The sequence below is a fragment of the Lissotriton vulgaris genome, chromosome 7, assembly GCF_964263255.1.
Source record: "Lissotriton vulgaris chromosome 7, aLisVul1.2, whole genome shotgun sequence".
Lineage (NCBI taxonomy): Eukaryota > Metazoa > Chordata > Amphibia > Caudata > Salamandridae > Lissotriton > Lissotriton vulgaris.
Genome location: NC_141695.1, coordinates 1,083,801,450 through 1,083,827,487, shown reverse-complemented (window position 1 = coordinate 1,083,827,487; position 26,038 = coordinate 1,083,801,450). Strand labels below are relative to the sequence as shown.

General features: G+C 46.2%; 1 protein-coding gene across 3 annotated transcripts in view; it reads right to left on the bottom strand.

Moving 5' to 3' along the window:
• Nucleotides 1–2,430: 2,430 nt before the first annotated feature.
• The window catches only part of SKP1 (S-phase kinase associated protein 1), a 141,731-nt gene continuing 118,123 nt past the window's right edge, over nucleotides 2,431–26,038 (bottom strand). For 2 of the 3 annotated variants that reach the window (XM_086931526.1, XM_086931527.1), the window contains exons 5-6: nucleotides 22,625–22,765; nucleotides 2,431–3,726 (exon numbers count right to left, since the gene is read on the bottom strand). In XM_086931526.1, the coding sequence (XP_086787652.1) occupies nucleotides 3,691–3,726; nucleotides 22,625–22,765 (177 nt within the window). In that variant the 3' untranslated portion in view covers nucleotides 2,431–3,690. Of the gene's footprint in view, nucleotides 3,727–20,511; nucleotides 21,550–22,273; nucleotides 22,766–26,038 lie in introns of those variants that run through there. The other variant, XR_015297555.1, reaches the window with a different exon arrangement.

The following is a 26,038-nucleotide window of genomic DNA, read 5'->3' as shown; positions in this document are numbered from 1 at the left end:
AACCTAAGACAGACACAAATCATAGTTAATCATAAACCACGGATCCCAGTTGCTGGCATTTGCCACACAGCTACCTATTTAGGTGTTAAAATTACATCTAACATTAGGGGTATTATGGCACTGAATTATGATGCTCTATTAAAAGACACTAATGTTCTTTAAAAATGGCATAAGGTTCCCCAAAACCTCATTGGGCGAATAAACCTCATTAAAATGAATATTCTGCCAAAATGTTTGTATTTATTTAGGTGTATCCCTTTGAATATTACCAAATTATTTTTCAGAAAACTTGATGGCATTCTAGGCAGTTTTATATGGAGTTTAAAAAAAATCGTAGATCACTTTCTACTTTAAAGTTACCGTTCAGTAAGGGCGGTCTTAATTTCCCAGATTTTAGAACTTACTTTCTAGCATCCTTTATGAGGCGTCTACAGAGTCTTTAACTCCAGCAATCCTTATTATTTTCATCAATTTATGCTTGGAACCAATTCCTTAAAATTTCTTGGTAGAACTAATGACCCAAACTACTTTAAAAGAGTCAGGTTTAAGACCGCTAAAGACATAATATATATATGGAATATAAAACTGGAGCTGAATAAAACGTCGATCTTTCACCCTAATTTAACTCTTTGGAACAATCCGGGTTTACCAGGTATTTTTAGTGATTTGGGGTGCAAGATTTGGGCCAATTTAAGCATAATGAAACTGGGTGATTTATACGGCTAGTCAGGCTTGTTAAGAGTTTGAAACACTTAGGCTACTATATAAACTACCAGCATATGCGTACTTTAAATACATACAAATCCGAGACTTTCTTATTGGGAAACTAAAGCTTAAAGAGATTTCAGATTCAGATTTTTGGATTTGTATGTATGGAGGAGGGGGGAGGGAAGAATAAAGCTACGATTAGCCTAGGGTATAAATGCTTCAGTCAATATAAGATAGATGAATGTCCTAAATTGGCTCAGAAATGGACCTTAAAATTCACGACCGGTATTTCCTCGAATATCATTTCTTCATTTTTAAATAATATTGATACTTTAGTTCACTCATCTAGTTTAAAACTCCAAGCCTATAAGACTGTATGCCAGCTTTATTACACCCCGCAACAAATCTGTAAGTGGTCTCACAACAACGCTCTTAGCGATCGCACGAAATGCCCAAAGTGCCAATTACAAGCTGCCGATTTAGAACATAAGATTGCTTCATGCCCGGCGTTGTTTTCATTTTGGGATAGTTTAGAAAACATTTTGAAACAGAAACGATTAATTAACACACCATTACTACCCGAAATGATTCTTCTTGGTATGCAACCTAGAAAGTATCCATTTAGAGATATTGTTTTTATCTTATCATGTGCAAGACTGATTATTGCGAGGGCATGGATTTCGGACCAACCACCTCATGTGAACGAATGGTGGTTTCTGGTGAAAGAAATACACGATATGGAATTATCTTTAGCTAGGAAAAGGGGCGATAAAGCACTCAAGAAAATTGACAGAATCTGGGGTTGTCTTTTTTCCTGCTCTGAAATAAACTGATCTGATTGTGGGCTTGTATACGCCTATATCTTTGTCTTTTAGCTGACATATGAATTTGCTTTGGTTACTTTAAGCTTTTTCTTTTTTTCTTATTATGTATTACTCTCTGCACTAATTGCCTAGATGTTCACGATGCAGTATTTACTGATCAAATGTATTCTTGTTTGTATATTCCTTGTGTCATCAATAAAAAAATTTTTTTTAAAAAAAGAGTTTCAGTATAAAAAGCTCAAAGGCGAATAAGACAACAGCAGAATATTCACCAAGTAAGAATCCTCTTCTATTGGAAGTCGGACATCAAGGGTATGCTATTCTCCTTTCTTTGGCAAAGTAGGTTGAGAAAGAAGCTACCCTAACCTGTCTGATGTGCCATATATGGAAGCCGCTAAGATGCTTCTGTGTAGACGCAGTTTTCATCATGGCAACCAAGGCGCCAAACCCCAGATGAGGTGGGGGGTGTGAACCATGCATGCTTTCAATAATTATATTTTCATCTGCTTCTTAGTAGGCAGGCTAAAGCAGATACCTCTCAAATAAGAGTTTCTTAAAGAACCATTTACGAAACATTTCATTAAAAACGAGTCTCCGCCATGCGAGAAAAACTAGTGGTATTTGAAAATGTCCAGCTATTTGCTTTTGAATGTAAACTCACTAAAGACTCAAAAGCTTTACTTTATTAATAGCAGCGTAGACTGCAAACCTACATTAAAAGTAACCTGCAAACAGCTGCACAGACATTAATCATTCAAAACACAATACAATTTGACTGCTATGCTAGCTTCCAAGTTACTTCATGCATTGACTTGCTAGTTTTACTTCCATGCTTTTTACATTTCCAAGTATGTTCAAGCAAGATACCACAGGCATTGACTGTGAAGCACATTTTAAGTTTTGGATTTTCAAACAAGTTTATTTTTAGAGAAGGAATGCTATACAAGCTAGAAAATGAAGATTACAACAGCACATTTTATTAACGAAGTGACACTTTTCCTGTGTTAAAGAAACACCGGGCGTTTACTTTCTAAAAAGAAAAAAAAGTTAATGTAAAAGCCTTGGGTCAGTTTGATTGTAGTTTGAAAAGCTGTCAATTAATTACTTTGACAGAGCACAGGACTCCGGCCTCTGTATTAGGCTGGTATCTTTAGAAGTTTTCTTGCTGATAGATACATAAGGATACATGAACAATACACCCAGTATCACAAAATATAGTCATCCTATGGCACTGGGCACAGTATTTGTCATAGCCCATCACAAAACATTGGCTTAAGTTTTTAACTTGAAGTGTTTGGTGTAACGAAACCTGTCAAAGGGAGTCAATTCAAGATCTAGAACCCTAATAAAACCGGGATAATACCAATTTTCGAATTACAACTCTCTCAAAATAACTGTTGGAGGGGAAAAATAAATGTTATTATTTTGGGTAAGCTATCATTTTAATATGGTTAACAGGCATATACCGTATAAGGCAGACTACAAGGAAACAATATGATCACACCAACAATTCTTAAAATGAATTTACCGAACACAGAAAACATGTCCTACTTTACCTTATCTCTAATAGGCTGAACATCAAAACTGAGGTGCAAGAGAACCTTTACGTTCTGTTTGTTTATGCCTCAAGGTGTAGAAGGCATTAGGTCCTCGGGTAAGCCAGATAACACAGAAGGCAAACTGCTGGAGGCTGTTTGCCGACAGTGTTATTGGAAGCTGCTATAGGCTCGTCATCCCTCCATCACTACCTGTGTATCTATCCTGTCATGTTCTGGTTCAGCCTTACTCTCTAAAATGCTTCATGTAGCTTATTTTATAACAGTTCCCTAAACAAGCAAAAGCAAATACTTACAAGTAATTCGGTCAAACAAACTAAAAATGCTTTACAGCGTGAAAAGTTCTAAAGCACATTTTTCTTTCTATAAAGAGATCATAGATGTTTTATTACAGCAAAGTAAAAAGTCACAAATCCAATTACATTGGTAAAACACAGCCTTGGGGTTTAATCTTTACTCAAAATTACACATGCAGTAGAATATGTCCTTCTGGAAAACAAATGATTTTCTGCCACGCCCAATATTAACAAGTATTAACAGAGCAGTGCACCTAGTGTTGGAGCAAACGTTACAGTGCGTTTATCAGTGCAAGTGACCAGGTATCACTTTTCTTCACACCACTGGTTTTCTTTGCGTACCTAAAGAGAGCGAAAACCAAAACACATCGTTAATTAACACAGTATATGGGCTAATGCAAGAAAAGATTCAGTAAATATCCCATCTCCTAAATTAGCATATTTGACAGTCGGCCTGGCGGGCTCTTAGCAGCCTCTTCCACAACCAAGTTAGACTACGAAGTAAAGAAAGCTATTCCTGAACATGGACAGTCCGGTTTACAAGCCACTGTATCAAATCTGTAACAAAAATGCCCAAAACGAAGTTAACTTATAATGAAAGTTCTTTAAGGGCATCTGTTTTACTTCACAAAAAGAATTTCTCTACCCAAGTGCAGGATAACAGTATACACCTAGAACTTTTTTCAAATTAATTTTATTTTAAAGACACTAGACACATTTTATTCCAAATTAAATTCAAATGGAATTAAACCGACTCTAGAAACTAATTGGTTCAAAAATACAATTAAAATACAGTACAGCAAAAGAAAACAAAGTCCTTTGGGTGATAATGGACATTAAAGCACACACAGCAGGACGCTGTTCTTACCCGGCGGACAAATCCACCTGTCTTCTATCTGAATATTGGTATGGCTGTGCTCTCACTGAGACTGGGACTGGCAGGGGCGCAGCAGGCCCAATTGGGTGCGGCTTCTGCTGGCGAGTGCTCGAGGGGACATTGGGGCAACACCCAGAACTGACGAGGACGATCGATAAGAGCCCAGCCGACTGCCGGGCTCCGGAGCCGACATAAGACGACTGCGGGGCCCCTGAACAATGGGGAAGCAGCACTGGAGAGTGCCCTGGGAGAATGGCCAGGGAGTTAAGCTACTTTGTGAAAAAGGCTGCACACGTAGGGAGAGGTGCGGCTCTTGAGAGGAGCAGCCAGGAAGGGGAACCGAAGGAGTCTTGCTCCCACCCCCCACAGACACTAGAGTGCTGACTGGAAACCCTATCTCCCACTTGGGGCCCGAGGATGAAAGACACTCATGAGGGCCGCTGTTAACTGGACTATACCTTATGGAACCCAATACATGGCCTGCCACTGTAGAAGGCTGGATCCACACTTTGCCTGCAATAACGGAAGCAAACTGGGGGACAGAATGGGACTGGTGCCGTGCAAGTCAAGAGTGCAGCACACCCAGGCACAATCCACCGCCAGGCGGCCCCTATCGGCCTGATCGTACCAGGGCCCTACACTCGGAAAAACAAGGCGAGTGCCACCCAGGTGTGTATTGAAGCTGGCTGACGCTGCGGGTGATTGTCTCCGTCCTTTCTACCCCTCCCCCGGGGTGACTGTGGCTCCATCGTCAGAGACCTGGTCCCTCTGCAGTGCCGGGCCCTGTTGTCTGGGGACGATGACCTACAGTGGTTCCCAATCTGTGCACCGTGGCGCCCTGGTGCGCCCTCTAAAGTAGCCAGGGGCGCCACACTCCAAAGGTTTCAGATTTTCAAATTCACGTCATAAATTGCCGGTAACATCTTTGAAATGTGCAGTTATTTAGTAAAAGCATAAAACTTCTGTCCACCAGATGGCAGCAGAGTATTCGTTATTGAGAGTGCAGAACCTAATGTTACTGATTGAGATGGATTACTCTTATTTCCTGCTTAACCGCATCGTTGCTGCGGTGATTTTTGCGCTGTGCGGCTGTTTTCGATTAACCGCGATACATGACGAGCTCAGCTCGTCATCTGCACACGTCACCCGTGGCTGATGACGAGCTGAGCTCGTGATCAGCATCGAAGGGGTTAAGAAGCCAGCAACAAAGAGCCTCTGCATAGTAAGAGGTTGCCGGTGGCCAACCAACAACCTCAGTGACAGTGACCACGGTACAGGCTGCTATAAAACTAACCCTGGGCGAAGTACTATGCTACGCTTGCGCTACTTCACACTACGCGAATTGCACGTAGCACAGTGCAAACACGCGTAGCGGAGCGGTAATTTTTTGCATGCTAGCGCTCCTCAACGTCAAGTTGGCGACTGCGAGCGAGCAAAATGACATCCCGGCAAGACTCCTTTTTCACGATCAGCAACGTCAAGTTGCCAATTGCGAGCGTGGAAAATAAACCTACCAGCGAGATTCTCAACGAGGGGAGGTCCGGTTTCTCATTGCGAGTGGTCGCTTATGCTCGCGACCGCTCGAGATGAGAAACTACCAGTCCGCGTTGAGAAAACTGCTGCTCTAGTAGAAATCTACTCTAGCGGCAGAAAACTACCACTTGCACTGTACAAGATGCGGTTTGCACTGATTGCACAGTGCGGAAAAGCATCCGGCACTGTGCAATCAGTGCAAACCGCATTTTGCACAGTGCACTACGCAGTTCATGTAGTGAGCTACTCGTAACGCTACTACGTACACCATGCCCAGGGTTATATAAAACACAGAAAGAAAAAGCGATTTGTAATGCAGCTACTTTAGAACATACAGGCCCCATTTTTAAATGTGTGTAGCTGGAGCCCACCTATGAATGGACTGGATTAAGCAGCACCCTTTCAGGCTCCTACAGTTCCCAAAATACATTTTGAAGAGAAGGCAAACCATTTGGTCGTTTTTCCGGGAGGATTAGGGAATTACTCCAGAAACTGAGGAAAACAGTGCTGTTTTGAAATTAAAAAGAGAAAGAAGAAACACTACCTTCCATACCAAGGAGCACATTTGCCTTTCTTCTGGTGAGCTGGAGCCTGCTGGTTCTGAGTGACAGTAAAGGGAATCAACAGAGAGGCTGGAGGATAGTGAACACTACTTAGCTAGAACACGATCTGCTCTGAGGCGCCCTATATGCCCTTATTCCACTGCACTTTCTGCTGCACCTGCATTTCCCCGACAAGCAGCGGTGAGCTCATCAGGGTCTGCATACCTTCTCACCACCCACTCCAACAGTTTTCCTGTGATGAGGGGCCAGAGAGAAATTCACATCCACCTAAGAAACCTTGTTCAATGACCGGCTGAAAAAAACCTCAGTTTGTCCCTCACACCAATGTGGCACTTTCAACCTATACATTGGCAGTTCTGACAGTGCCAGTGTCAGTTGCTTCTACAAACTCTGCAGCACTGCAAAACACATCTGCTCATCAGGGGCACACACACTGAGATAGGAAGAAAGTACAAGCAACCCCCAGCATGGATGGTGGGCTAGCAGCGCAGTTCCACCAATGCAGCCCTAGAGTGTTCCATCTGCAGAACCAAGATAGATATAGCCTTGCAAAACTGTGACCTAACGTTGCACTTTAACTACAAAGATAAACTTACCACTAAAGCTGTATTTATGTCATAGATGGTAAGACAGCCCACAGCATAGTTTTAGCTACAAAGTAACGAATAGTTTACCTGTCGGTGTAGTTTTGCAGTTTGAAGATCTTTCTGAAGATCTAGTGGTTGAGTCCGGAATCGTAGTCTTTTGTTTGTGTTTTTTTTTTTTCTTAGCCCAGGTGGGCGTCGACGTCCCACCTTTTGGTGTCCTTCCTGTGACGTCGGCATGCTTCCTGCAGAAGCTCCCACCCTTTGGCGCCATCTTCGGATTCTTTTTTCTTTTCCAGTTTGTGTTCTGTTTCCGAATTGTATGGCAATGTCTATATCTTTTTTTTTTTTACCGCTTTTCCTCTTGTAGTTCCCTTAAGTCTATTTTATATTTTTTTTTATTTACCACCTACTTTCTCCAGCCTCATCTTTCTGGTGAAGGTGGGTTCGCTAGTGAATCCAGAAAGATCTTCAGCTGCAAAACTACACCGACAGGTAAGAAACTATTCGTTTTGCAGTGTGAATCTTTCTGGATTCACTATGCTGTGCATAGACTTCGTAGCGGTTTGTTGTTATTGTGGCGGCTGGGTGAAAGATGAGCTTGAGTTCTTGAATATGTGCTGAAGCACCTTCTGTCCCACTTGTGCTTCCTTGTTCATTTGTATGTCCACCCAGTAGTGTTTTGTAAACGTGTGCACAGAAGCCCATGTTGCCGCCAGGCATATGTCTTGAATGGGAGTGTTTGCCAGGAAGGCTATTGTAGCTCCCTTTTTCCTTGTTGAATGGACCCGTGACCCCTCTGTTAGTTCTTGTCCAGCTTGTTTGTGACAGAATTGTATAGCTTGCGCGATCCATCGTGCAATTGTCCCTTTAGTAACAGCTTTGCCCATGAAACTTTCAGCAAAAGATACAAAAAACTGTTTTGTTTTCCTGTGATCTTTAGTTCTCTATATAATGCATGACTGCCCGTCTTGTGTACAGAGTGTGCAGTGCTCTTTCCGCTTTTGTTGTTGGTTTCTGGAAGAAACTTGGTATCTGAATTGTCTGGTTGATGTGGAACTTGGACACCACCTTTGGCATAAAGCGTGGGCCCGTTCTCATCACCACCCTATCGTTGTGAATTTGTATGTAGGGTTCCTGTAGCGTTAACGCCTGCAGCTAGCTTACTCTGCGCAGCGAAGTAATTGCCACTAGGAATGCTGTTTTTAACGTTAGCATCTGTAGTGAGGCTTTATGCATTGGTTCAAAAGGTGCTTGCCTTCATGAGTTCCGTCAGCACAATATTGAGGTTCCATGCAGGTGCTGGTAACCTTTTAGGTGGTGCGATCCTTTTTGCACCTTCCAAAAATCTTTTTACAATTATAGAAGTAAAGAAGCTTTTGCCGGTTTCTCCTCTAGTGTAGGCGACAATGGCTGCTAGGTGTACCCTTAGCGATGATGAGCTCAGGTTGGTCTCTAGCAGGTGCGTGAGATACTTAAGCACTGTAGAGTCTCTTGTCATCTTGTTGTGCAGTCCCTCCTTTCTGCACCATAATGTGAACCTCTTCCATTTGGCCACGTAGCACTTACGTGTGCTTGGTCTTCTTGCCTCTCGCAGTACCCTCACAGTGCGCTCAGGTAGCTTTTGGTGTGCGAACTCTATGTCTTCAGGAGCCAGGCTGCTAGGCTGAGAGTTTCTGGCTCTGGATGCAACACCTCTACGTTTTGCATGGAGAGTAGGTCTTTCCTTCTCCCAAATTTGTGTGGTGCACTCTGTGTCATTTCCATAATCTGTTAATACCAGGTCTGCCTGGCCCAGTGGGGTGCGACCAGTATCAGGGTCATGTTGCTTGCCCTGCACTTGCTGAGTACCTTGTGTATCAGGGGATCGGTGGAAAAGCGTAGGCAAATGTCTTTGACCAGCTTATCCATAGGGCATTCCCCAGGGACCCCTCCCCTCGTTCTCTCGATGCGAAGTGTTGGCATTTTGAATTCTGGTGTGTTGCAAACAGGTCTATTGACGGTGTTCCCCACCTGTCTAACAGCTTCTTTGTTTCTTGTACATTCAGCTCCCATTCGTGTGAGGCTGATGTCTGTCTGCTGAGCCAGTCCGCTTCCACGTTGTCTTTTCCTGGCAGATGTATCGCCAGTAGATCTATCTTCAGTGGTATTGCCCATTTCCATATTCCCTGCGCTAGGTCTGTCAGCGGGGCTGATTGTGTTCCTCCCTGTTTGTTTCAGTAGAACATCGCTGTTGTGTTGTCAGTTTGGATCAGCACGGTTTGATTGTACAACTTCGTCTAGAAGGCTTTCATAGCTAGGAGAACGGTCTTTAGTTCTAGGTAATTGATGTGCTTGACCGCATCCGCTTGTGTCCACAGACCCCTCACTCTGAGTTTTTCCATGTGTGCTCCTCATCCCTTTTGGGATGCGTCCGTGGTGATGGTCACTGTTGGTGGCATTAGAAGCTTCCCCATTGTTATGTTTCCCTTGTTCCACCATGATATCTCCTCGTGCACTGCGTGCATCAACCACTAGGTCCTCCCAACACCCGGTCGCTTGTGACCATTGGTCCTGCAGCCACTCCTGGAGTGGTCTCATGTGTAATCGTACATTTGGTACTATGTGAATGCATGAGGCCATCATGCCCATCATTTTGATCACTGTCATCACTGTCAGAGCTTGCCCCTTCTGGTAGAGGCGCGCCTCCTTCAACAGTGCCATCGTTCTCTTATAGCTGGGGGAACACCTTCCCCTGCACGGTGTTGATTTTTGCCCCCAGAAATATCTTGACCTGTTCTGGGTTTAACAAGGATTTCTTCCAGTGGATGTAGAAACCCAGGGCCATTAGTGTGTCTGTCACTATTTGAGCGAGTTGTTTGCACGTGTTGTATGATTTTGCCTTTATTAGCCAGTCGTCTAGGTAAGGGTATACGTGTATCCCTTCCCTCCTTAAGTGCGCTGCGACTGCTGCCAGACACTTTGTGAATACCCTCAGTGCTGATTATAGTCCGAAGGCCAATGCTGTGAATTGATCGTGATCTGAGTGGATTGCAAAACGTAGCAGATGTTTGTGACGTCTGTTCATTGGGATGTGTAGGTAGGCATCCTTTAGGTCTATGGTGACCATGAAATCCCCTGTTTGTATCTGTGGAAGTACTTCTTGCAGGGATGTCATTTTGAATTTTTGTGTCTTTATAAATTTGTTGAGGAACCTTAGGTCCAGGATGGGTCTCATCGTTTTGTCTACCTTGGGTACTAGGAAGTACGTAGAGTACACCCCCTTGTTCCTTTCCATGGGAGGTACAGGCTAGATAGCCTCCTTTAGTAGGAGCTCCTCTGCCTCTCTCTGAAGAAGCTCTAGTTCCTTCTTTGCTAGCGCTCTTTTCTTTGGTTTTGTGCTTGGTGGTGTATTTTTTAACTCTATGCAGTACCCGTACTGTATTGTGTTGATGATCCATTTGTCTGTCATAATTTTTCTCCACTCCTGTAGAAAACGTTTTAATCTTACTCCCACTGGTGTTACGTGCTCGTGGTCTTTCGGTGCGGGACACTCCTGTTTTTTGCTTTTGTGCTCCACCCTTTGAGTTTTTTGTAGGGTGTGCACTATCAATGTGGCCGAGTCACTTGGAGGTGGTTTGCTGTCCACCCCTCCTGCTGTTTCCACGTCCACTCGCCTTCCCGCGAAAGGACTGGCCCCTATGTTGGTATTGCCACTGCTGTTTTTGCTGGCCTTGTTGCGTATGGGTGTCGCTTTGGTGAGATTGTTGGAAGGTCTGATGCGACGTTCCCGGTTGGTTTCCTCCTCTCCCGTGTGGTCTCCGTGACGGGGTCCCTCTCTTCGCTACTCTGAATTGCAAGGCCCCCATGGATCTTGCGGTGTCATTATCCTTTTTGAGCTGTGAGAGCTTGTCGTCCACTGGTGCTCCGAACAGAGTTTCACCGTTGAACGGAGTGTTCAGGATGTTGTGCTGCACCTCCGGTTTAAAGCCTGATATTCTGAGTCAGGCTTGTCTTCTTTCCGTGATGCCCAGCATCCTAAGCCTGCTGGCCGTGTCTGCCAAGTTCTTCCCCTCCTCTACCAGGTGCGCAGCCCTTTGTTGGTATTCTTGAGGGAGGTGTTTCACCAACTTCCCCAGTTCCTCCATGATTTGGTAATGGTGTCTGTTGAGCAGTGCGTTTGAATTAGCCATGCGCCAGTTTCTTCCTGTTAGATCCATCCTTCTGCTCTCTGTCAGGGCGTGGGCCTGAAGTAGTTGGCACATTGGCCCTCCTTGCTGTTGCCGTGATGATGGAATCAGCAGCGACCGTCCCCTGTATGTAGGGTGGGTCCTTAAAAGAGCGCTTGTATTTTTTCTCCGTCCTTGGCGTGACGGGTTTACAAGTAGCAGGCTCCTTGAATGCCTCTCTTCCTTGCCCTTTGATACTTTTAAGCATTGGCAGGTACTGGCTCCTAGTGTGCATAGAGAGTAGTGTTTCTGTTAGGAAATCCCCTTACGGCACTTCTTCCTCGAGCTTGACCCTGAACGCTGTTGTTGCGTTCTTGATGCACTCATTGTAAAGTCCAATGTCGTCTGGCGGTGAGGGCCTCGCTGGATATGTGTCCACTCCCTCTTCTGGGCTCTCGGCTTCGATGTCCTGCCACTAGACCTCCTGTGTATCCGAGTATGTCAATTCTTGGTAAACCCTCTGGTCGTCATCTCCCTCTTCTTCGTAATAGGGGGCATCATCTTCCTGATCTGCAAGATCTTCCAAGCTTTCCGACGCTGGTTCCTCGAACTCTTAAACTTCTTCCTAGACCAAATGTACTACTGGTGACTTGGGCCTCGAAGGGATTGTGTAAGATTTCATTTTTTCTTCGAAATCTTTTTTTTGCTGCAGGAGGTTTTCCATCTCTGCTTTGAGTCTCCACTTCTTTCTTTCCATCTCCGCTGCCTGGTCGGCGTCGAGTGTTTGTGCCGCTCTTTGGCGCGCTAGATGGCGTTGAGATGGTTTTCGGCGGCGAGGCCGTTTTCGGCGTCGAGACTGGTCTTGCGTCTTTCGTCATCGATTTCGAAGACGTTTTCGGAGTCGAGCACTCCTTTTCTTGGACGCTTTGACGACTTGGTTGGTCGCCGTCCCTCGGCGCCAGGGAGTCCTTCTGTGAGGATCCACTGGGCCTGGATGTTGCTGCGGACGCAGAAGTTCTCGGCGTCGGCACTTTAGGGGTTTTGCCCTAGATTTTTCTTGAGTCTTGGGTAGACTGTCGAGAGCCTTTTTGGGTCGTCAAGTCTACCTTTTCTGTAGTTTTCTTATTATCGGTCTCTGCGACCGTGTAGCCGATGTCTACACTCGCTCCTCTCTCACGAGCCGAGTGGTCGCTCCCAGTGTCCCTGCTGAGACCTGGTATCGTAGCGCTGCATTGCCTTAAAAGCTGCATTTCACCTGCCTGCCTGTGCTGCCTAGCTACCGCTAAAAGTCTTTCACGCTGTATTTTACCTGATTGTGCTGTGTGTAACGTGATTTGCGCATTAGCCTCCAGCGCTCCGCTCATTGCCTGGAAAGTTGCATTTTATCTTGCCTGCTTGTGCCCAGTTACCATTAGACTCATTAACGCTGTGTTGTGATCATTTCTGCTGTTTAATCGTAATTTGCGCATTGGCCTCCAGCGCTCCGCTCTGTTCCCCCCCCCCCTCCGCCTCCATTTTGTTTGTTGTGGTAGTCGTCCTCGTGTGCCCGCCCCGCCTCCCAGCTGAGACGCCCTCGCCCCTCCCCCTCCACTATCCATATATGACAGTAGTTCCCACGCGCAGCGCCCGCGCCCAACCCGCGCCGAAGGTGCGCCAAAGGTAAGCCCGTCTACGCCCGTCCACGACTGGACCGCGCCCAGCGCCAGACCCCCTGGCCCCCGTCCCTCCCAGCCCCCCCGCATTACCTACGATGCCGCAACCCTCCTAGCCCTTAACCCCGGTCGCGCTCCCAACTGCGTCCAAGCCGCCCCTGGACAAACCCATGGACCTTTCTCCTGCTTCTCCTGCAAATTCAGCGGCACCGACAACATCTCCGCTACGACCACACCACAGATTCCCGACCCCAACCACCTACAATGCATCCTTCTCAACACCCGATCAGTCCACAGGCACGCCATTTACCTATGGAATCTACTAGACACCATTTCTCCTGACATCGCCTTCCTTACGGAAACATGGATGAATGCTTCCTCCGCACCAGACATCACCATTGCCATCCCTGAAGACTATAAGATCACTCGCAAAGACCGTACCAGCCACACAGGAGGAGGAATCGCTATCGTCCATAAGAAATCAATCCGCATATCAACCAGCTCTGACGCCAACCTCGCCAACTCCGAACACCTTCACTTCCAGATCCACATCGACCCCAAAACCACACTCCGAGGCACCCTCCTCTACAGACCACCAGGACCGCGCGCAAAATTCAGTGAAGACATCACGGACTTCATCACCCCACACGCTCTCCCCTCCAAAGACTACATCCTTCTGGGAGACCTCAACTTTCACCTCGAAAAGATCAACGACCGCAACACCGCCACCCTCGTGGACAACCTCGGACTTAAACAACTAGTCACTTCCCCCACCCACATCGCAGGTCACACACTCGACCCCATCTTCACATCCAGCAACCATGTCTCCTTCAGCCACACTACGGACCTCCTCTGGACTGACCACAGCTGCGTTCACTTCACCTACAACAAACCAAAACCCAGCATCCACCTCGAACCTACCCTGCAAAGGAACTGGAACAAAATCACCACGGACCAAATCTCCGCATCGCTCCTTCAAAACACCCCAGCCCTCTCTTCTAACGCTAACGAAGCCGCCGCCAACCTCACCCTATGGTTATCCAACACCGCTAACACCTTAGCACCACTGAAAAAACGTCAAAACAAACCTGGCAGCAAGAAGGCCTCATGGTTCAAGGATGATCTCAAGAAAGCCAAGAAACTCTGCCGCTCCCTTGAAAAGTATTTACAACAAGGGGTGGTGAGGGACAGAGTCTCTGAATTAAACAGAATACTCTCACCCAGTCAAGAGATCAGGGCTAGATCCAACACCGTTTTTTAGCTCACTGCACCATCCCAGTTTCAGAACCTGGCTGTATGCAAATTAGTCTGTTCCTGTCCCAGTGCATGATGGGAACAGGGCAAACCAAACTACAAAAGCCAATTCTTACACTGGGAAGGAAACAAGCTACCGGGAACCGGTTTCTGGCATTTCAGCCGTCTTCGGCCCGGCTTGCTTGAATCCTGATGGTGCAATGAGCAAGGGACTCACATCTGAGTATACCCTTCCACACTTAGGGTGGACAAAAATATTTACAACAAGGGGTGGTGAGGGACAGAGTCTCTGATCCCATGATGCACTGGGCCAGGGACAGACTGATTTGCATATAGCCAGGTTCTGAGCTGGGATGGGGCAGTGAGATAAATAACGGTGATGGATCAAGCCCTGATCTTTGGACTGGGTAAGAGTGGTCTGTTTAACTCAGACACTCTGTTCATCACCACCCCCTTTTGTAAATCGTTTTTGGCCACTATAGGTGTGGCAGGGTATACTCAGACATGAGTCCCTTTCTCACTGCTCCATCAGGATTCAAGCAAGCCGGGCCGAAGAAGGCTGAAATGCCAGAAACCGGTCCCCGGTAGCTTGTCTCCTTTCTGGTGAAGAATTGGCTTGGTAGTTTAGTCTGCCCTGTTCCCATGATGCACTGGGCCAGGGACAGACTGATTTGCATATAGCCAGGTTCTGAGCTGGGATGGGGCAGTGAGATAAATAACGGTGATGGATCAAGCCCTGATCTTTGGACTGGGTAAGAGTGGTCTGTTTAACTCAGACACTCTGTTCATCACCACCCCGTTTTGTAAATCGCTCCCTTGAAAAGACCTGGAAAAAAGACCCAACCACCAGCACCAAGGACGCCTTCAAAAACGCCACCCGCACTCACCACCAACTAATCCGAAAAGCCAAGAAAACAGCATTCAAGGATCGACTTGACAACAACGCTCACAACAGCAAGGAACTTTTCAACATCGTCAAGGAATTTTCCAATCCCTCGACCAACTCCAACGACATCACCCCCTCTCAAACCCTCTGCGACTCCCTAGCCTCATTTTTCCACAACAAGATTGCAGACATCCACAACAGCTTTGACAACCAACCCGGAAACCAACCCACCCTACCATTTGCTGATCATCTTCCCCCCGTGAACACCCTTAACGACTGGAACCCAATCTCCACTGAGGACACCATCCGCCTGATGAATTCCATCCACTCAGGATCCCCCACAGACCCATGTCCTCACCACATCTTCAACAAAGCAGACTCCGTCATAGCACCGCACCTCCGAGACGTCATCAACTGCTCCTTCAACTCCACCACCTTCCCGGAAGACTGGAAACACGCTGAACTCACCGCCCTTCTGAAAAAACCCACAGCGGACCCCACCGAACTCAAAAATTACCGCCCCATCTCGCTTCTTCCATTCCCGGCCAAAGTCATCGAGAAAGCTGTCAACAACCAGCTCGCCGCCTTCCTCGAAGCCAACAAATCCCTCGACCCCTCACAATCTGGCTTCCGAGCAAAACACAGCACTGAGACCGCCCTCATCGCAGCAACGGACGACATTCGAACTCTACTGGACAATGGAGACACAGTCGCCCTCATCCTCCTCGACCTATCTGCAGCATTCGACACAGTCTGCCACAGCACCCTTTTACAACGCCTCAATAACATCGGAATCCAAGGAAAAGCACTTGAATGGATCACCTCGTTCCTCACCGGAAGAACCCAGAGAGTCCGCCTTCCACCATTCAAGTCCGAGGCCTCTGAAGTCATCTGCGGCGTACCACAAGGATCCTCACTCAGTCCCACCCTCTTCAACGTATACATGAGCCCCCTCGCGGCCATCGCACGCCAACACAACCTCAACATCATCTCGTACGCGGATGACACTCAACTGATCCTTTCCCTCACCAATGACCCCAGCACCGCCAAAACCAACCTACACGAAGGAATGAAAGAAGTTGCCGAATGGATGAAACAAAGCCGTCTGAAACTGAACTCAGACAAAACAGAAGTCCTCATCTTAGGGACATCCCCCTCTGCATGGGACGACTCCTGGTGGCCGGAAGCCCTCGGAAAAGCACCCATCCCGACAGACCACGCACGGAACCTAGGCGTCATCCTGGATTCTTCACTCTCAATGAACAGACAAGTCAGCGCCGTATCCTCTTCCTGCTTCAACATTCTTCGTATGCTCAGAAAAACATTTCGCTGGATCCCCTCCGAAACAAGGAAAACAGTCACCCACGCTCTGGTCACGAGCCGACTGGACTACGGAAACACCCTCTACGCAGGTACTACCGCAAAACTCCAGAAGAAACTCCAACGAATCCAAAACGCCTCAGCCAGACTCATATTAGACATCCCACGCAACGATCACATCTCTGGTCACCTTAAAGACCTCCACTGGCTACCCGTCAATAAGAGGATCACTTTCCGACTGCTTACCCACGCACACAAATCACTCTACGACATCGGTCCAGAATGCCTCAACTCACGACTGTCCTTCTACACCCCCTCCCGCCAACTACGTTCTTCCAGCCAAGCCCACGCCACTGTACCTCGCATCAACAAGACCACCATGGGAGGCAGATCCTTTTCATACCTGGCTGCTAAAACATGGAACTCACTCCCCGCTTACCTTCGCCTTACCCAGAACCACCTAGCATTAAGAAAGCAACTTAAAACGTGGATATTTGACAAGTAATCCTCCTCCCCTTCCTAAGCGCCTTGAAACCCTCCGGGTATGTAGTGCGCTATATAAATTCTTTGACTTGACTTCAGCGACGTAATCCTCCTAGTCGGTCGAGAGTCCCAGGTCTCGAAGGGATGGTGGTTGGCCCTTGCCCTGCATGGTGTAGTTTGCTATTCTTTGCCTCTCTCTCACTCGAAGGTTCTTCGGCGTGAATGCGGAGCAGGCGTTGCAGTCCTTGCTTACGTGGTCGATCGGCAGGCAGAGGTTACAGACTGGGTGTTGGTCCTTCTGCGCGTACTTATGATGGCAGTTGCGGCAGAATTTGAATGGTGTGTTGTCCATGTCTTGCGTTCAGGGGGCCCCCTGATTGCACATTCTCCTCTGGACGTCGAATTTTGTTGAAAATTCTTTCTTTTAGTCGTCCTTTCGATGGTGTAGTCTTCCTTACTCTTCTGCAATGTTGCTACTCCAAAAACTCAAGTCTTGCTTCTTCTCTCCTAATCTCTGGAGCCCTCTCGGGAACGATCCAGACCCAACGGCGGAAAAAAGAATCTGAAGATGGCGCCCAAGGGTGGGAGCTTCTGCAGGAAGCATGCCAACGTCACCAATCCAGACGCAGTACAGCTAGTTATTATGGGGAGAGAGGCTGTCAGAGCCGCTCTTTGGCTCAAAAGCTGGCAGCACCACATAGCCAGACGTGCATTACTGAACTATTGGATGAAGATGGGATCGTGCATTACACAACGCCAGAGATTAGTGAGATTGTCCTCAAGTTCTATACCAAGCTTTATGCGGATATGGTTACAGTGCAGACAGGGGAGATGCACTCTTATTTGGACGATATCGACTGGTGTGGCTTTCACAGGAGCAACGGAATAGATCACACAGCCATTCAATATAGAGGATGTCAAATTAGCAATAATGTCACTCCCTACACATGTAAGGCTGCAGGGTTAGACGGGCTTCCAAGTGAGTTTTATAAGACCTATGTGGAAGAACTTGCCCCTAGGCTTCTGGAGGTTTATGCGGCGGCATATGAGGAAGACTCCTGCCCACCCTCAAAGAAGACCTGCTGGTGACCCTTTTGAAGCCCGACCAGACCGCAAAAATCTATTTCAATTATTAATATAGATGGAAAGGTTGTTGCCAACAGTCTCCAACCGCCGGTTCCCCTCATGGTCCTTGTGGACCAGTCAGGTTTTGTGACTGCTAGATCTACTGCACACAACCTACGAACGGTGTTTTCTACCTTACATTATTTCGAACCAGACTTCCAGGCAGTGGCTGTGCTGCTTGACGCAGCAAAGGCCTTTGATTCCCTCCAATGGGACTACATGTTCACTGTTTTAACTAGGATGGGCCTTCCCCAATTTTTTCTTCAGTGGATAAAGGTGCTGTACACCGAGCCGGTTGCTAGAGTGAGCGGAAATAGGTGGGTGTCATCGGCTTTCCCCATAGAGAGAGGCACTCTGCAGGCGTGTCCCCTATGCTTTTCTCACTGGCGTTGGAGCCGCTGGCCTGTAAGCTGCGCCAGGGGCATGTAGCGGCTGCACTGTGATTTTGGCAGAGACCACTTGTGGTCTAACTGTAGGCCGATGACATGCTAATGTAGGTTTGTGAGCCCGCAACTTACCTACCGGAACTGCTGCGCGAGTATGTCAAATTTGAGGGATACTCTGGTTTAGGGATTAATTGGTCAAAGTCGATGGTGTTCCTGCTAACGGCTGGTACGCAGGAGATAGCGCTATACTTTCCGTTTATGTGGACTCAAGATCCAGTGAAGTACTAGGGGATATGGTCACACAGAGACCCGGAGCAGGTCAGCTCTGTGAACTATGGCCGTGTCATCACACGGATCACTGAGCGGGCAGAGCGGAGGGCGCGCTAACCTCTTTCGCTAGCTGACCGCATTGTGGTAACCAAAATGGCGATATTGCCCAAATTGCTCTATCTTTTTGTTAATATTCCTATTAAGTTGAATATAGCGCTATTTAAGGCACTTCAGTCTGCACTACTTACATTCGTATGAGGAGGTAAGAAGCCAAGATGCAGTTGGGATATCCTGGTGCAGCCATTTGATCGTGGAGGCTTTGAGGCTACAGATCTGCTGTTATACTATCTGTGCGCTCAGGCGCAGTTTGCGCACTATTGGCATTTTCCATAGCGGTTTCAACCTCACACTGCTATAGAGTAAGATGCTGTTCTTCTAATGCCGCCTCAGGCGGCAACTCTTTCAGGGGGTGCGGGTGGCCCAAGGACTGAAATCAGCCCTGTACAATGTACTGCTTGGGCCTGGAGTACTCTAGCCAAAAGGTCACAACTTCCCTATCTATATGCCTTGTCGCTACCACTGAATGCACATCCTGATATATCGACGGCACGGGAACAGCCCGTGCTAAGGGAGTTGGCAGCTGCCTGGATCACCCGGATAGGGGATCTATATAAACAGGGTCAGTTTCGGTCCTTACAGGATGTTCAGGGGGGTCGGAATTCGAGGCTTTATGCTCGGTTTTGTATATGTCAGAGTGAGGCAGGCAATAAGAGCCATCTACCCGAACTTTCCGACGGAACCTAAAGCTCTGCTGGCGCTGCAGGCGGCGTTGGCAGGAGGGGAAGGGCTTGATCACCAGGCTATATAATGCCTCTCTAAGGGATCGTGAGCCAGGTGAGCACCCCTCTTATCTTCGATGGAATGCGGCTTTGGGTTCCACGCTCGAGCAATGGAAGTCTTGCTGTGCACTCACTGGTCGCCTCACAGCAAATTGCAATCTTCGCATAATCCACTTTAAGTATCTGCATCAATTATATTATGCCCCGCTGCAACTTTGTAGGTTTGGGCTGTGAGAGACTGCGGGAAGCACACGGTGAGAGCAGGCAGACGCTGATTTTCTGCATCTGGCATGGATGTGTGCAGGTATATTTGCATTTTGGTCCAAGGTGGTGAATGTGCTCACTGATATTGTGCTGGAACCTGTGCTCCAGAGATTTGCCTACTTGGGAGTGTTAAGAGTTTAAAGCCCTGCAACCGGCGCATAGAAAAGCAATTAACTAGCCACTCGAGATTCTGGTGGAGGGCGGTGGTTACTATAGCAGTGGTGGTGGAGAAGAGGTAGAATGCCTGGGTGAGTTATACTATAGAGGAGGGCTTATAGCCTTGTTTTATGCCTTTTAGGTACAGAGTACATCGAACATGAGCTCTCCTCAAAGGTAACTCAGTTTACTGAAAATTAGGGGCAGTGTGGTTCATGGATTTCAAGAAGCGGCTTAGTAGAAATCTTGCTGGCTTCTGGGCGTATGAATAGCCACTTCTGCATGGCATTAAGTTCCACAGCCACTCTTTCTAGAACGGGCGCATGGGACTCCTCTGATCTCTGCATTAAAGGAGATCGCAGCATTAACTTGATGCGGTTATGGAGACAATCTCAGTGCAGACTTAGTCTCCAAAGGGGCTTTGTGCCTTTCGGGTGAGAGGGTGTTGAGAAGCGCTGTGGGTCAAAACTCTTTGCTGGGAGCTTGCTTGGCTCTAAACCCTTGTCTGGATGTTGACAGGACTAGGAGGGCAGTAGTTGGCTGGAGGCGGAGGTCTTTTCACTACCCTTTTTGGGGCTTGACACATGCCTCCTGTGGTAGAAGTGCTCTGCCTAGATGTACGGGTGCTTGGGTGGGCGGGGCTTCACCCCTTGCCTCTGCACCTCATTAGTACTCCCAATCCTCTGCCTTTTTGGCATGTTACCCTGTTTGTTCCCCTGCCAAAGGTACCCCATCTTGGTCATCTTCCTCAAAAGCACTTGAAGACAATTATGTCCAGCTGAACATTGGTTGGGTCACTGGGATGCCAGAGGGACCCACCTCTTCCTCCTCAATGCAGAGCAAGTAATGTTCGAAGGTGTTGGGCATCTTGAAGGATGAAGGTTACGACATTTTTTTAGTGCATCAACCGCTTTTCCCTTCGGTACCTTAGAGTCTGTTTACATCGTAAGGTGAGGCACAACTAGTGGGACAACTCGTTAGTATTGATGGAGAGGTGGAGGTTGCACACCATAACGCTGGCACAAGTATGGCAGCTATGTGGACGTTGAGGCAAAGCAGTTGTTCGAAGAGCAGTGTACCGATCAAGATAACAGTGCGCTGGGACTGTTCTCCAGCCATTTGTCATGGTTTCTTGGGAGGAGGGTGGCCCATGTGAATCTACAGCACCACATGCAACAAACCTATTCTTAAAGAGTAACTTTCTGTTTGGAGCATGTGTGGCTGTAGATACACATGCTGTGCGAAGACAGTAAAGCAGTACTCCCCCCAAGCACTGGCTAGCCAGTGGATGGCGCAGAGGGCTCTTTTAGCTTTAACGTAGCAGGTCTGGACGCATCAGGCGATCAACTGGCAGTCTCTTTGCCTCAGATATGGCATGGCCTTTATGAGGCGGAGAGAAACCTACAACCAACTTGTGTGTTTTGCAAAAGGATTTGGTTCGGTCTATGTAGTACAATAGAGAAAACCTAATGTCAAGCGTGTCAAGAGCTCTTTCATCTACTGAGTCAGGTCATGGAAAAAAGGCTGGAAGCTTGATAGACTGAGGAAAATGTTTTCTGAAATCAAGTAGAGGACTAGAAGATTAGGTTGATCAGTGGGATAGTTCAAAAGCCAGTGCTTTAGTTAAGACTAGTATTGCTGTACCGAGATGCACATTCAGCCGAAAGAGTGGCCTTGAAGGACAACTTACCATGGGCGTAATATACTGCAATTGTGAAGCTCAGCACTGTGGTCAGAGGTTATGCACTGTCATGCTCAGAGACAAGCAAGAAATACAAACTCTCAGTGCAAGTAGGCCTACCATTGCTTGAGATTGATGCTCCAACTGTACAAATTTCTGATAGGGGTGGGTAACCCAATAAACCCTTGCGGGCTTGGGCAGTCAAAGTATTTGAAGGAAAAGTTACCAGCAAGGGATTTGTTTGGTGCTTTGAGTTTCACAGTATCATGAAGTCTATATTAATTAGATCAGCTGAATTAAACAGCAACTGTGCAACGTTTTGTCAATTTTTAGAGAGATCAATAGAAACTACCACACTAGCTCTATAAACAGTACAAGTACTCAAACTAATTAATGGTCACTTTTGTAGTTATGTACAATACAAGGTGTGTTAAACAAAAGAACAAAAGTAAAGCAACACGGGAAGGTTTGTTCTTGAAAAAGGTTTGTTTATATTTGTATAGAAATAAATTGTCAGAAAATAAAGGGTATACAATTAGTAGCGATTGCATATGTATCTTAAGTAAATGGAACTGAAAAAACAATCCATTAGTACAAAAGAAAACAATCCAGTCTGCAACAAAGTAGATAAAATTGACTTCTTTTAAAAGATCATAAATAGAAAGTCAAAAACAAACAAAGGACTTGGATTAACGTGTCGACGTTTCGGTCTCAGTGGTGCCCACTTAGCCCATTGGGCTAAGTAGCGCATTATAAAACGCTGTTCATTCATTCATTCATTCACAGCTGCGGTTTAATTCAGCTGATTGATCTAATTAATATAGACTTCATGATACTGTGAAACTCAAAGCACCAAACAAATCCCAACTGTACAAAGTCATATCCATAAATTAACGAAAGAAAGATCATAGCAAGACATTATCCCAGTGAAATATGATTTTATGAAACTTTGTGCGTTGAAAGCAGTAAAATATACAAACATTTCTTTTACTTAAAGTCTAAACTCATGATCCTTATTCATTTAAGGGGTAAAGTGTGTGTGGCCCTGCACATTTGCATAACAATACAACTTTGAGTTACATACTGCAAGATCAAAACCATGGTAATTCAACTTTAAATTGTCAGATATTTCTCAAACAAACCCTCAGCCACTTGCTAAGCCTAAAACCCAGCTTTCCCAAAAATAGAACTGGTTAAGACTGGTGAAGTAAGCCAATACCTGTGCCTCCTCCTCTTCAGTAAAGTCATTTTTGATATTGAATGTCTTACGAATCTCTTCTGGGGTTTTTCCCTTAATCATGTTTGCCACCGTCTTGCATGTGACATCAAGCAATCCTTTTATATCCAAATAATTTGCAGCCTGTAAGAGACAACTATAATCAGTATTGAAAACTGAAAAAGAGGGTACTGTTTACAACCAGTAAGCGGTTTTGTTCAATAAATCCTTCAGTGCCCCTACTATTGTAATGCTAAAATAACTGATTTCCAACTGCTATTAATGCTCAAAATCTGCATCTTGTCTGTTATGGTCAGGCAAAATCCAGAGCGTGAGGAAAGTGGAAGCATGCCAATTACAAGGAACCACCTTTCTACATACTAAAATTCCTTACATTAAGAAACAGCATTTCAAAATGACTAAATTATATAAAGTAATCAAATGGGGGCAAGGCGACATTTCCAGTGTTGATTCTATAAACAAGCGTGGAATCAAATGTGGGCACATTATCAACCTATACAAACAGCAAGTTTCAGCGTATGCATAACCCCTAAAAACACTTCATAAACGTCCCACCGTCCTCCAACCCCCTTAACATTTTGTACAATGCTTTTCATACTCCATGGGCACCTGTGCATACAATGTTTACATCCTTTCATTTATTCATCCCTTCTACACCTCCCCTTGGCCTGTGTGATATTAAACTAAGGGGACTGGTTATCTGCTAGCCTTAATTGACAAGCATAGAATGTCGGGTTAAAGAGAACAGTACACAGGATAGGAAGTATAAACTTTCTGGAGTGGAATCGAACATTACATTAACATAGCTGTCCTATGACAGACCGATATATACACCTAAATGCTTTTTAAACTGATTACAGTATTCTTGGTATAACTACAGGTTTGTCAACTGCTCTTAAAACCTTTCATTCCTCATACCCAAGTTTAGAGAACAAACAGAAACCTAATGTATAGACTAAATAATAATGGGTGTATTTCTGGTTCTGAAACAAATACTTTCATCTTCTCGAAATAGATTTATCAAGCAGTCAAAGTCTTTTACACAAGCCCCATGGAAGGAAAGTAAGCAGAACATTTATTCAGCAAACATGTTTATAAGAGGATTTGTTAAATGTCCCTTTTTCTATCATTTAAAATTCTCAAGGAGGAGCACAAACTAGAAGCCTGGGGATCAGACTACAGCTTCACCACGCAGTCTTATCCAGAACCACTACTTCGACACCATCAAGAGCCCAATGACTGCAGGCCAAGCAATAAGAGAAGTTCTGGGCCCAACAACTCTGTGCCTAAGGGAGCATGCAGTATCTCTGTAGAGGCCACGGAGAGCAACATCTGTAACACCATGAGCCCTCGAGATAAAGGTGGAAACTATACATCAAACGATTGGACTTGGATAGCAAAAGCTATAAACACCAGAATATTCTAAATCTAAAACTCTGCTCCTGGAATATAAATAGGCTGGGAACAAAAACCTTGGATAAGGTCTTATGGACGTATATCCAACAATTCGATCTAATTCTCCTCCAAGAAACGTGGCTGGAAAAGCCATTTCTCTTACAAGGTTTAATCATACCATCTCCCAGCAACCAGAAGTATGACATTTGGTCATCTGAAAGGAGGCCTTACGACTTATGCCTCGATCAAAACCATAACGACCGTTAAGATATTAACAAGTAAAAGCATTCCAAAAAACGGAATAAAAACAATACAGATGGAAATAGCTGGACTCAAAGACAAAGTGAATACATGCTAATATCTATCTACACCCCTGCAAAAAAAAAAAAAGGCACAAAACTCCTGGTAGTCAAACTAAAAGCTAATTACCGAAGAAACAACTTCAAACTACATCATCTGAGGAGATTTTAACATATTCCTTACAGGGTGCGCCAACTCGGACATGCTGGCAGAAGACCGACATTCAGCATGGGGGTGGGGGGGGGGGGGGGGGGGGGGGAAGAGTCCCACTCCAGGACAAGTGCAAGTGGGGCACACAAACCAAGATCTCTAAAGACCTGTTGAAGGATCTATAAAGTCTGTCCCTGGTAGCATTAAACGGTCGATTCGCGGGGGACCGCCTTCATACTGCAACTTTCCACAATGCCTTCACAAACACTGCAATAGACTAAACTTTTTAATCTATCACTTTTCAGCTTAATAAAGGATTTCAGGAATGGAACGCTGGATTACAGTTATCATCAACCACAAGAGCTCATACTCGCTGCTCACAGAAAAACAAGTTACTTACCTTCGGTAACACTTTCTGGTAGATACAGTATCTGCCTGTGGATTCCTCACCTTGTGAATATCCCCTTGCGTCAGCAACATTCGGAAATTCTTTTTGTAGCTTCGCGCCGACGTGGACGACGTCAGAGGCACGGCATTGCACGCAACTCCGCTGACCTCACCGACACTACAATAGGCCCACGCCGGCGTGATGACATCAGTTCCGCCTTTTTTTCCGTGCCTTCGAGGCACACGGACGGACCAATGACAGTAGAAATATACACAGTACACACAGTACAGAAATATCAAGGTAACAGTGTGAAACAAATGCAATAAAACATTTGAAATAAACAATTCCTTGACAATAACGTAAATACATTACAGTAACTCTGGTATAGAAGAGTGAACAACGGGGAGGAGGGCGGGTCAGTGAGGAATTCACAGGCAAATACTGTATCTACCAGAAAAAGCGTTACTGAAGGTAAGTAACTTGTTCTTCTGATAGATACATCTGGCAGTGGATTCCTCACCTTGTGAATAGAGTTCCCCAGCAGTCCCCACTCCCGGAGGAGGGTGTCCACTCTTCTATAACAAAAAATCCTGGAGGACAGAGCTCGCAAAGTGACCTTCCCTCCTCACCTCGGCATCCAAGAAGTAATGCTTCGCGAAAGTGTGGAAGGAGGTCCAAGTCGCGGCCCTACAAATATCCTCTACAGGTACACCCCTAGACAAAGCAGAAGTTGACGACTTTGCTCTAGTAGAGTGAGCTCTTATACCCCTCTGGAGGTTCCTTACCAGCCAAAGAGTAGCAGATCTTTATATAGCGGATGATCCATCTTGAAAGAGTGCGCTTGTGCACCGCTCTTCCTTTCTTGCAGCCAGCAAATCCAACGAAGAGCTGGTCATCCACTCGATAGTCTCTAGTCCTATCAAGATAAAAGCTCACCGCCCTCTTAGGGTCCAGACGGTGTAGTATCTCCTTGGAAGGGTGAGGGGGGGGGGGGGGAAGAGGATAAAAGGTAGGAAGGGTAATAGATTGTCCTAGATGGAAGGGAGTTACCACCTTAGGGAGAAAAGCAGCCCTGGTCCTAAGAACCATTCGTTCAGCATGGGGCTTGGAACTAAGAGCTTGAAGCTCACTTACCCTCCTTGCCGAGGGGATCGCAACCAGGA